General features: G+C 45.1%; 1 protein-coding gene across 1 annotated transcript in view; it reads right to left on the minus strand.

Annotated features, from left to right (window-relative positions):
* Positions 1-10,928, minus strand: part of si:dkeyp-23e4.3 (rho GTPase-activating protein 7) — a 65,154-nt gene extending 54,226 nt beyond the window's left edge. The window contains 1 exon segment of the mRNA XM_056284363.1: positions 10,752-10,928. Coding sequence (XP_056140338.1) covers positions 10,752-10,764 — 13 coding nt within the window. The 5' untranslated portion in view covers positions 10,765-10,928.
* Positions 10,929-13,345: the final 2,417 nt, after the last annotated feature.

The raw sequence follows: 13,345 nt of genomic DNA on the forward strand, positions 1-13,345 counted from the left end.
GCTGACTCCGCCCCTCCCATAAACAGGAAGCTGGAGAGAGTGTTGGGGAAGGGTGAGGAGACGTGTGGGTGTGTGTGTGTGTCTGTGTGTGTGTGTGTGTGTGTGTGTGTGTGTGTGTGTGTGTGTGTGTGTGTACGTCTGTTAGATGTCTCAAGTGTAAGGCTGTTATGTAGATATGTATGTCAGAGGTTTGTGGTGTGTGTGGGAGAATGTACCTAGATTTCTGGATACACAAGGATGTCTCATTATATATATATAGTACATATATATATATTATTATACACACACACACACACACACACACACACACACACACACCTAACAGTTTATGTATAGTGTGTAACAGTAAACAGTATAAAAGTTATGCACATACAGTTTAACAGCAGACTGACATACACACACATGCACACATACTGCAGGTAGCATTTGGTATTACCACCATGGTATTTGGTATTACCACCATGGTATTTGGTATTAGAGTCATGGTATTTGGTATTAGAGTCATGGTATTTGGTATTAGAGTCATGGTATTTGGTATCACCATAATAGTATTTGGTATTAGCGTCATGTTATTTGATATTACCATCATGGCATTTGGTATCAGCGTCATGTTATTTGATTTTAGTGTCATGGCATTCGGTATTAACATCATGGTATTCCATGAGAAGTGATAAGTGATGGGAAGTGATGAGAAGTGATAGGTGGTGTGAAGTGATGAGAAGTGATGGGAAGCGATGGGAAGTGATAAGAAGTGATGAGAAGTGATGAGAAGTGATGCGAAGTGATGGGAAGTGATGGGAAGTGATGATAAATGATGAGAAGTGATGTGAAGTGATGGGAAGTGATGGGAAGTGATGATAAATGATGAGAAGTGATGTGAAGTGATGAGAAAAGATGGGAAGGGACGAGAAGTCATGAGAAATGGTGAAAAATGACGAGAAGTGATGTGAAGTGATGAGAAGTGATGCAAAGTGATAGGAAGTGAGGAGAAGTGAGGAGAAGTGATAGGAAGTGAGGAGAAGTGATGAGAAGAAATGGGAAGTGATGAGAAGTGATGGAAATTGATGTGAAGTGATGTGAAGTGATGAGAAGTGATGGGAAGTGATTTGAAGTGATGTGAATTGATGACAAGTGATTTGAAGTGATGAGAAGTCATGGGATGTTGTGTGAAGTGATGGGAAGTGATGACAAGTGATGTGAAGTGATGAGAAGTGATTTGAAGTGATGAGAAGTGATTTGAAGTGATGAGAAGTGATGGGAAGTGGTGTGAAGTGATGAGATGTGATGGAAATTGATGTGAAGTGATGAGAAGTGATGGGAAGTGATTTGAAGTGATATATTGATGGGAAGTGATGAGAAGTGATCTGAAGTGATGTGAAGTGATGACAAGTGATGTGAAGTGATGAGAAGTGATTTGAAGTGATTTGAAGTGATTTGAGGGTGACGAGAAGTGATGGGAAGTTATGTGAATTGAGGAGAAGTGATGTGAAGTGATGAGAAGTTATTTGAAGTGATGTGAAGTGATGACAAGTGATTTGAAGTGATGAGAAGTCATGGGAAGTGAAGTGAAGTGAGGAGAAGTGATGAGAAGTGATTTGAAGTGACGAGAAGTGATGGGAAGTTATGTGAATTGAGGAGAAGTGATGTGAATTGAGGAGAAGTGATGTGAAGTTATGGGAAGTGATGGAAATTGATGTGAAGTGATGGGAAGTGATGAGAAGTGATTTGAAGTGATGTGAAGTGATGAGAAGTGATTTGAAGTGATGGGAAGTGATGGGAAGTGATGAGAAGTGATTTGAAGTGATGTGAATTGAGGAGAAGTGATGTGAAGTGATGAGACGTGATTTGAAGTGATGTGAATTGATGACAAGTGATTTGAAGTGATGAGAAGTCATGGGATGTTGTGTGAAGGGATGTGAAGTGATGACAAGTGATGTGAAGAGATGAGAAGTGATTTGAAGTGATGAGAAGTGATTTGAAGTGGTGAGAAGTGATGGGAAGTGGTGTGAAGTGATGAGATGTGATGGGAAGTGATGGAAATTGATGTGAAGTGATGAGAAGTGATGGGAAGTGATTTGAAGTGATGTGAATTGATGGGAAGTGATTTGAAGTGATGTGAATTGATGGGAAGTGATGAGAAGTGATCTGAAGTGATGTGAAGTGATGACAAGTGATTTGAAGTGATGAGAAGTGATGGGAAGGGATTTGAAGTGTGGAGAAGTGATGAGAAGTGATGTGAAGTGATGAGAAATGATGGGAAGTTATGGGAAGTGATGGAAATTGATGTGAAGTGATGAGAAGTGATGGGAAGTGATGAGAAGTGATTTGAAGTGATGTGAATTGATGCGAAGTGATGGGAAGTGATGGGAAGTGATGTGAAGTGATGGGAAGTGATGGGAAGTGATGAGAAGTGATTTGAAGTGATGGGAAGTTATGTGAAGTGATGAGAAGTGATTTGAAGTGATGAGAAGTCATGGGAAGTGATGTGAAGTGAGGAGAAGTGATGAGAAGTGATGGGAAGTTATGTGAATTGAGGAGAAGTGATGTGAAGTGATGTGAATTGATGACAAGTGATTTGAAGTGATGAGAAGTCATGGGATGTTGTGTGAAGTGATGTGAAGTGATGACCATTGATGTGAAGTGATGGGAAGTGATGGAAATTGATGTGAAGTGGTGTGAAGTGATGAGATGTGATGGGAAGTGATGGAAATTGATGTGAAGTGATGAGAAGTGATGGGAAGTGATTTGAAGTGATGTGAATTGATGGGAAGTGATGAGAAGTGATCTGAAGTGATGTGAAGTGATGACAAGTGATGAGAAGTGATGAGAAGTGATTTGAAGTGATTTGAAGTGATTTGAGGTGACGAGAAGTGATGGGAAGTTATATGAATTGAGGAGAAGTGATGTGAACTGATGAGAAGTGATTTGAAGTGATGTGAAGTGATGACAAGTGATTTGAAGTGATTTGAAGTGATGTGAAGTGATGTGAAGTGAGGAGAAGTGATGAGAAGTGATGGGAAGTTATGTGAATTGAGGAGAAGTGATGTGAAGTGATGAGAAGTGATTTGAAGTGATTTGAAGTGATGACAAGTGATGTGAAGTGATGAGAAGTGATTTGAAGTGATGTGAAGTGATGACAAGTGATTTGAAGTGATGAGAAGTCATGGGAAGTGATGTGAAGTGATGAGAAGTGATGAGAAGTGATTTGAAGTGATGAGAAGTGATGGGAAGTTATGTGAATTAAGGAGAAGTGATGGGAAGTTATGTGAATTAAGGAGAAGTGATGTGAAGTGATAGGAAGTGATGTGAAGTGATGGGAAGTGATGGGAAGTGATGTGAAGTGATAGGAAGTGATGTGAAGTGATGGGAAGTGATGGGAAGTGATGTGAAGTGATAGGAAGTTATGTGAAGTGATGAGAAGTGATTTGAAGTGATGAGAAGTCATGGGAAGTGATGTGAAGTGAGGAGAAGTGATGAGAAGTGATGGGAAGTTATATGAATTGAGGAGAAGTGATGTGAACTGATGAGAAGTGATTTGAAGTGATGTGAAGTGATGACAAGTGATTTGAAGTGATTTGAAGTGATGTGAAGTGATGTGAAGTGAAGTGAGGAGAAGTGATGAGAAGTGATGGGAAGTTATGTGAATTGAGGAGAAGTGATGTGAAGTGATGAGAAGTGATTTGAAGTGATTTGAAGTGATGACAAGTGATGTGAAGTGATGAGAAGTGATTTGAAGTGATGTGAAGTGATGACAAGTGATTTGAAGTGATGAGAAGTCATGGGAAGTGATGTGAAGTGATGAGAAGTGATGAGAAGTGATTTGAAGTGATGAGAAGTGATGGGAAGTTATGTGAATTAAGGAGAAGTGATGGGAAGTTATGTGAATTAAGGAGAAGTGATGTGAAGTGATAGGAAGTGATGTGAAGTGATGGGAAGTGATGGGAAGTGATGTGAAGTGATAGGAAGTGATGGGAAGTGATGGGAAGTGATAGGAAGTGATGGGAAGTGATGGGAAGTGGTCTGTGAAGAGGCTTAAAAGTGTTCAGATGTGTAGCCGCTTTGCTGTGGTTCTTGAGAGAAAGGTGTGTGTGTGAGTGATGTGGATTTATTCACAGTATAACTTACATCACACACACACACACACACACACACACACACACACACACACACACACACACACACACACACACACACACACACACACACACACACACACACACACACACGTTTTATTGTTGATGTGAAAAAAACAAACCTCTTTTCAATCCTAATTCCGGAGGCTTTCACGTGGTCTGTCATCAGATGCACAACTCTCACCCCCCCCACCCCCACATACAATCTTTCTCTTCACGAAAAAGGGAGAAAGACAAGAGAGAGAGAGAGAGAGAGAGAGAGTGGAGCGAGAGAATGAATAAGTGAATCAGAGAGAGAGAGAAAGAGTTGAAAGGCCATACGGTCAAAGGTCAGGAGTGTCCCAAATTGACTCATTACTTTTCTAATAATAACTCACAGAAAACTGCTGGAAGAAATCTATTTATCCATCCATCCATGACTCCTTCTATCCATCCAACCTCTATCTATCCAGTTCTTGAACATCCCATGCATGTACACAAACCACATAAATAAAATATTTGTTTTCAGTCATAATTTGGATAAAATCAATACTTTTCTCTCCTCTATCTTATTGACAGATTCTTCCTTTAACTAGACAACATTACATAAGAATGACTGGATATCTAGGGAGGTTTCCTGACTGCAGGATGACACTTGCTGTCTTTACAGGAAGTGTGGATAACCATCAGGTCAGCAAATTCGGGTTTATCCTTCAACAGATGAGGGAGGACATAGCCCAAACTTATATAACTTAGTTAAAAGAAACACTCAACAGTAAGGAGAAGTGCTCAACAATTAAGGGGCATAATAATCCAGTGATTCAAGTAAATTATTTAATGGACAGTACAAGCCATAAGCCACCCTCAGCTGTCATAAAGCGACACAGGAAAGAACATAACATATTAACTGCCTCGTCATGCACATCACGTGCACAACATTGCACAACATCCCACGGAGATCCCCGTATTGGTAGGCAACCGAATAGACTGCTACACAACTCGGACGTCCGAAATCTGCAGATTTTCACCATAGACACCGTGCTGTTGAGTATGGTTTGGGGGGGGGGGGGTCCTCCTGAAGTCCACTCATGAGAACAGCGTGCTGTGTTGCTCTGGCGTTGCTAACAACACTGTGCAAGTCTGCAGCACGCCACGGACTCCATTCATTATGAAGGAGCAGGCCACAGGAAACACACCAGGGAGGAGCAGAACAGACCTGTACCCCTCACAAACGTCACCCAGGAGGAGGAGCAGAACAGACCTGTACCCCTCACAAACGTCACCCAGGAGGAGGAGCAGAACAGACCTGTGCCCCTCACAAACGTCAGCCAGGAGGAGGAGCAGAACAGACCTGTACCTCTCACAAACGTCACCCAGGAGGAGGAGCAGAACAGACCTGTACCTCTGACAAACGTCACCCAGGAGGAGGATACAGGCCTGTACCTCTCACAAACGTCAGCCAGGAGGAGGAGCAGAACAGACCTGTACCCCTCACAAACGTCAGCCAGGAGGAGGAGCAGAACAGACCTGTACCTCTCACAAACGTCAGCCAGGAGGAGGAGCAGAACAGACCTGTACCCCTCACAAACGTCAGTCAGGAGGAGGAGTAGAACAGACCTGTTCCCCCTCACAAACGTCAGTCAGGAGGAGGAGCAGAACAGACCTGTACCTCTCACAAACGTCAGCCAGGAGGAGGAGCAGAACAGACCTGTACCCCTCACAAACGTCAGTCAGGAGGAGGAGCAGAACAGACCTGTACCCCTCACAAACGTCAGCCAGGAGGAGGAGCAGAACAGACCTGTACCCCTCACAAACGTCAGCCAGGAGGAGGAGCAGAACAGACCTGTACCCCTCACAAACGTCAGCCAGGAGGAGTAGAACAGACTTGTACCTCTCACAAACGTCAGTCAGGAGGAGGAGTTGAACAGACGACCTGGTTTTTGTTCAGGACGTCCAGATATGGAGCAACACGTCCCATAATGTTTAGCATGTTTAGGGTATTTAGTATGTTTAGTATGTTTAGCATGTTTAGCGCATTTAGTATGTTTAGCGTGTTTAGCATGTTTAACATGTTTAGCGTGTTTAGTATGTTTAGCGTGTTTAGTATGCTTAACATGTTTAGCGTGTTTCATATGTTTAGCATGTTCAGCATGTTTAGCATGTTCAGTATGTTTAGCATGTTTAGTGTGTTTAGCATGTTTAGCGTGTTTATAGTGTTTCGTATGTTTAGCATGTTCAGCATGTTTAGTGTGTTTAGCATGTTCAGCATGTTTAGCATGTTTGGTGTGTTTAGTATGTTTAGCGTCTTTAGCATGTTTAATATGTTTAGCATGTTTAGCCTGTTTAGTATGTTTAATATGTTTAGTGTGTTTAGCCTGTTTAGTATGTTCAGCATGTTATTATTTTCAGCATGTTTAGTATGTTTAGCATGTTTAGCGTGTTTAGCATGTTCAGCATGTTCAGCATGTTTAGCGTGTTTAGCGTGTTTAGTATGCTTAGCATGTTTAGCGTGTTTCGTATGTTTAGCATGTTCAAAATGTTTAGCATGTTTAGCGTTTTTAGTATGTTTAGCGTGTTTAGCATGTTTAGCGTGTTTAGCGTGTTTAGTATGGCAGTTGCGCTGCCTTCGTGTTGGTTGGACCTGCACCATCCATGTGTAGGTCATGGAGGCTTTACGTCCTTGCTGATGCGTTTCTGTATCTTTTCTGTGTTTCAGTGTTGGACCGTCTCTAATGTGGATATCTTTCCTGTCTGTCCAGTGTGCTGGGAAACTGCTGGTGATGAAAGTACACTTGATAAAATGTGACTTTGTCTCGAGCTGTATCTTGGTTATCTATACAAAGACGTCAGGTGGAGTTGTATGAGAACAGGAAGGTCAAGAAACAGGAAGGATGTTCAGGTCCAGAGGACATTAAAGAAGCCTGGGAGCAGTTTGGTGCTCTGACACGTAAAGTTTCCAGACTTTTCTACGTCTGTCTGTATGTGTCAGAGGCCGTGGATAGGTTTGATTTCACACTCAGCTGAGCGGGTAAAGATGATGACATTTTCAAATAAAGACACATGGAAACTTTCAAACAACAAATAAACTTATTCACCCTTCCTGTGTGGAGGAGGTGTGGCTCACAGGAAGTGACCTCACCTCCAACCAGCAACTAGAAATACACCAGAAACCGTTTGCTGTTTTAGTTTTGACTTCCAAAGTTTTGGGGGTAAACGTTTTTTAAGCAAAGCTGTGAAATATGTGTCCAACTGAATGAAAGGCAAAGGAAACGTTTCTGACCCTTCTGATCAGACGGCAGCAGCACAGACCTCCACACAACAGGAAGTAAACCCAGATCTCCAAAAAGTTCAGCCATTTCTTCACTATAGACATCAATTCATGCGCACACGCACACACCACGTTTTGAGTTGTGTGTCTGTGGTTTCTGACATTTTGGCCACAAAGTAACGCAGAACACCCTGGCGGTAGTCAGACCACACGAGCGAGGAGGCGTCTTCTTCGCCGTGTTAGCACTCTGTACTGTATAATGAATCACATGCTGAGAGTAGACCCGCCCACACATGTTCAGAAGGGTTCCTACGCCCTTCCTCCAATAGAAAAGCCTTTATTCTCCTGCCCAGCAGACACACAGGCCTTCATACCCACAATCCCAGACAAAGACATGTCCGTTAAGTCGGGACGCCTCTGAATTCCTGTTTTCCTCATCACAGCCCAGGAAGATCCCTGTTGTTCAACAGCCTCCAGAATATCATCTTCTGAATATCATCTCATTAAAATCAACGTTAAAATATTCTTGTGTGAAGAACATGAGAAGATAAGTGACACTTTACATCTGACTTCATTTTTCAATTACATTTCAAAAGCCGTTCTTGATTTCATTTAGGGTTGTAATAGCCTAACTGAGACAACTATGATAAACCCATCTGATCCTGGACCAATCAACGTGAACAGCTCGTGAACCAACCTAATTAACCAACACTCTATAATAGATTTTAATCTAGCACAATACCAATCACCACATAAACCACATGAGGCCTTCTCACCTGTCACCCCTGCTCTCAGTCACTTCCTGTCCTTCATACCCAACATGTCAGCTGAGACCCCTGCTAGCCACCTCTTCCTGTCCTTCATACCTCACGTCAACTGAGATCCCTGCTCTCCATCACTTCCTGTCCTTCATACCTCACGTCAACTGAGATCCCTGCTCTCCATCACTTCCTGTCCTTCATACCTAACATGTCAGCTGAGACCCCTGCTCGCCACCTCTTCCTGTCCTTCATACCTCATGTCAACTGAGATCCCTGCTCGCCACCTCTTCCTGTCCTTCATACCTCACGTCAACTGAGATCCCTGCTCGCCATCACTTCCTGTCCTTCATACCTCACGTCAACTGAGATCCCTGCTCACCATCACTTCCTGTCCTTCATACCCAACATGTCAGCTGAGACCCCTGCTCGCCACCTCTTCCTGTCCTTCATACCTCACGTCAACTGAGATCCCTGCTCGCCATCACTTCCTGTCCTTCATACCCAACATGTCAGCTGAGACCCCTGCTCGCCACCTCTTCCTGTCCTTCATACCTAACATGTCAGCTGAGATCCCTGCTCGCCACCTCTTCCTGTCCTTCATACCTCACGTCAACTGAGATCACTGCTCTCCATCACTTCCTGTCCTTCATACCCAACATGTCAGCTGAGATCCCTGCTCGCCACCTCTTCCTGTCCTTCATACCTCACGTCAACTGAGATCCCTGCTCTCCATCACTTCCTGTCCTTCATACCTAACATGTCAGCTGAGACCCCTGCTCTCCATTACTTCCTGTCGTTCATACCCAACATGTCAGCTGAGACCCCTGCTCTCCATTACTTCCTGTCGTTCATACCCAACATGTCAGCTGAGACCCCTGCTCGCCACCTCTTCCTGTCCTTCATACCTAACATGTCAGCTGAGATCTCTGCTCTCCACGTCTTCCTGTCCTTCATACCTAACATGTCAGCTGAGATCCCTGCTCTCCACCTCTTCCTGTCCTTCATACCTAACATGTCAGCTGAGATCCCTGCTCTCCACCTCTTCCTGTCCTTCATACCTAACATGTCAGCTGAGATCCCTGCTCTCCACCTCTTCCTGTCCTTCATACCTAACATGTCAGCTGAGATCCCTGCTCTCCACCTCTTCCTGTCCTTCATACCTAACATGTCAACTGAGATCCCTGCTCTCCACCTCTTCCTGTCCTTCATACCTACCATGTCAACTGAGATCCCTGCTCTCCACCTCTTCCTGTCCTTCATACCTGTCCTTCATACCTACCATGTCAACTGAGATCCCTACTCTCCACCTCTTCCTGTCCTTTATACCTGTCCTTCATACCTACCATGTCAACTGAGATCCCTGCTCTCCACCTCTTCCTGTCCTTCATACCTACCATGTCAACTGAGATCCCTGCTCTCCACCTCTTCCTGTCCTTCATACCTAACATGTCAGCTGAGATCCCTGCTCTCCACCTCTTCCTGTCCTTCATACGAAACATGTCAGCTGAGATCCCTGCTCTCCACCTCTTCCTGTCCTTCATACCTAACATGTCACCTGAGACTCCTACTCTCCATCTCTTCCAGTCCTTCATACCCAACATGTCAACTGAGATCCCTGCTCTCCACCTCTTCCTGTCCTTCATACCCAACATGTCAGCTGAGATCCCTGCTCTCCACCTCTTCCTGTCCTTCATACCCAACATGTCAGCTGAGATCCCTGCACTCCACCTCTTCCTGTCCTTCATATCTAACATGTCACCTGAGACTCCTACTCTCGAACTCTTCCGGGTCATCATACATAACATGTCAGCTGAAATCCCTGTTCTCCGCCTCTTCCTGTCCTTCATACCCAACATGTCAGCTGAGATCCCGGCACTCCGCCTCTTCCTGCCCTTCATACCTAACATGTCAGCTGAGACTCCTACTCTCCATCTCTTCCTGTCCTTCATACCCGTCTTTCATACCTAACATGTCAGCTGAGACTCCTACTCTCCATCTCTTCCTGTCCTTCATACGTAACATGTCAGCTGAGACTCCTACTCTCCACCTCTTCCTGTCCTTTATACCTGTCCTTCATACCTACCATGTCAACTGAGATCCCTGCTCTCCACCTCTTCCTGTCCTTCATATCTAACATGTCAGCTGAGACTCCTACTCTCCATCTCTTCCTGTCCTTCATACCTAACATGTCAACTGAGATCCCTGCTCTCCACCTCTTCCTGTCCTTCATACCTACCATGTCAACTGAGATCCTTGCTCTCCACCTCTTCCAGTCCTTCATACCTGTCCTTCATACCTACCATGTCAACTGAGATCCCTACTCTCCACCTCTTCCTGTCCTTTATACCTGTCCTTCATACCTACCATGTCAACTGAGATCCCTGCTCTCCACCTCTTCCTGTCCTTCATATCTAACATGTCAGCTGAGACTCCTACTCTCCATCTCTTCCTGTCCTTCATACCTACCATGTCAGCTGACATCCCTGCTCTCCACCTCTTCCTGTCCTTCATACCTGTCCTTCATACCTACCATGTCAACTGAGATCCCTGCTCTCCACCTCTTCCTGTCCTTCATATCTAACATGTGGAAATCAAATTAAATGTACTTACTTGTTATCAACATGTTCCTCAAGCAGACTTTTACTGAAACAAACTTTAACAAAGTTCCATTCAGAAGGTTTATAACCAGAGAGAAAAAACATCAAGTGGCCTTTTTCAAAAATGTAACAATAAAAAGCACAATATCCACGGCTGGAGCAGCACAGTAAGTCCAGTTGTGTCGGTCATGTTGGGCATCATGTTAATGAAGTCATTGTTAAAACAGTTCCCCTCTTCCTCCCCCCATCACCCCTCCTCTTCCTCTCCACTGGACCAGACCAACTTACATCCATATTGTGTGTGTGTGTGTGTGTGTGTGTGTGTGTGTGGGAGGAGGGGGGGGTCCTAAAAATAACTATACAGACAGACATCATTATGTGGAAGGCCTTTTGGACTGTTTGTGGTGATAATGTCGATATTTTACAAATCTCTTTTATATGTGGAGCGTGGTGAGACGGAGCAGCTCATGTCTTGCCCTCTCATAAGCCGAATGGTACAACCCGCAGCACACCGCCCACTCGGTCAGAGTGACCAGACATTTCCACGGGGGCAGAAAGTGGCTTTGAGGACAGGAAACCTATTTACTAACTTTCCTTTTCCATTTTATTGAGATAAAAAAGGCTGATACTATTTTAAAATATATCACTCCAGGACTCAAAAGTCCCAGTTTGTACGAAACTAGGCCGGCGGTCTGCTTCGTCAGTCAAAATTCTGATCCACATCTGTCACAACCCTTATGTGCTGCAGTGTGGATGGAGGTAAAGCTGAAATCTGTGATTTTTCTATCTTAATAAAGGTATATGTCCTCCATGTGTGTGATGGAGTCAGTCGAGTATGACCGTCCTCCCTCTGGGTCTTCAGGTTGGTGCAGAGGCTGATCCTGGGCCACATAATGGGAGGACGCCTGTGCGTGACAACTTTTTACATGGAGCGGCGGATGCACCTGCAGCACCACACGGTCCTTGGCAGGGGGTGGCCAGAGTCCAGTGGCATGGAGAACCAAGACGTTTGGGGACCACCCTCTGTTGCAGCCTTCATCCACCTTCGCTGCCACTGTGACCTGGAGACATCTTCCACCAGTTCAGCCGTTGAGGTCTTTGTTGGATCACCCTTTGTCTAGAACCTCCCCCTTGACCTACCCGCCTTGGGTGACCCTACCAGGAGCCAAGCTCCGGACGGCATAGCTCTTGGGATCACTGGTAGACGCAAGCTTCTCCACAACGACGAGGTGGCTGATCCAGGCGGTTCAGGCGGGGTTTGGATCAAAGGTCAATAACAGACATAGATGACATGGACTGCACACTGTGTTGATGGCCGATAGTTTGTCCTAGTGAAAGAGGATAGCAATAAAAACCCGACAGTCACCACAACACTGAGGTTTCATCTAGGTTTCATCCATTTACCAGGTGGGTGTTGATTCAAGGATTTTAAATAAACAGAGAAAAGAAAACCATCTGGGACCAGAGAGGAGGAGGGCGTTCTGCAGGTTTTCCATCATTTCACGTGTGAAGCAGATCCGTCGGCTCACATGAAACAAACATGGGGCTCAGAGCGAGACAGGAGGCGTTCATTATAACGACCCGTGCTCTTCATCGCAGCGTCAACGAATAAGGGGGGATAGTAGACATCCCGGGGCACTTAGGGGATCTGAGGTGGGGTTTTTTTGCAGTCAATCTAACAGCAGCTTGGTGAGGTTGCATTGAGTCATAAAAGACACATCTGTGCTGTGGTTAATTTTTTTTTGTTGCTTAAATTTAACTTTTACTTTAATTACCTAAAAGTATAATTTAAAATATTTGCCAGCGGGGAGAGATTGTTCCGCCAGTAATCGGTTTTCTTGACACGTCCTCGAATGAACCCTTGTTTAAAAAAAAGAAAAAAGCATTACAATAAAAGTATTACAATATGCCATAGTTCCATAGTTCAGGTCTGTGGTCGACCTTTCATTGGGACGTAGATCCTTTCCCAGACTGGCCTACGGCCGCATGCACCGCCAGCTGTGCACCGCCAGCTGTGCACCGCGGCTCGGCCTCCACACCGCTGCGAGTGCACACATGCGTCCAGCGAGCCTGACTCAGGAAACGCTTCCTCCTCCTTCATGCTCTTCCTTTTTTAAGCTACCCACCTCCAGTTTAAGAGATCAGTCACACTCTCGGGCAGCCGACATTGTTCCCCCTTCTCCCTCTCCCTCTCCTTCTCCCTCTCCCTCTCCTTCTCCTTCTCCCTCTCCCTCTCCTTCTCCCTCTCCCTCTCCTTCTCCTTCTCCTTCTCCCTCTCCCTCTCCTTCTCCCTCTCCCTCTTCTTCTCCTTCTCTCTCTCCCTCTCCTTCTCCTTCTCCCTCTCCCTCTCCCTCTCCCTCTCCTTCTCCTTCTCCCTCTCCTTCTCCTTCTCCCTCTCCCTCTCCCTCTCCTTCTCCCTCTCCTTCTCCCTCTCCTTCTCATTCTCCCTCTCCCTCTCCTTCTCCTTCTCCTTCTCCTTCTCCCTCTCCTTCTCCCTCTCCCTCTCCCTCTCCCTCTCCTTCTCCTTCTCCTTCTCCTTCTCCTTCTCCTTCTCCCTCTCACTCTCCTTCTCCCTCTTCCTCTCCCTCTCCTTCTCCTTCTCCTTCT

The sequence above is a fragment of the Lampris incognitus genome, chromosome 8, assembly GCF_029633865.1.
Source record: "Lampris incognitus isolate fLamInc1 chromosome 8, fLamInc1.hap2, whole genome shotgun sequence".
In the NCBI taxonomy this organism is placed as follows: Eukaryota; Metazoa; Chordata; class Actinopteri; order Lampriformes; family Lampridae; genus Lampris; species Lampris incognitus.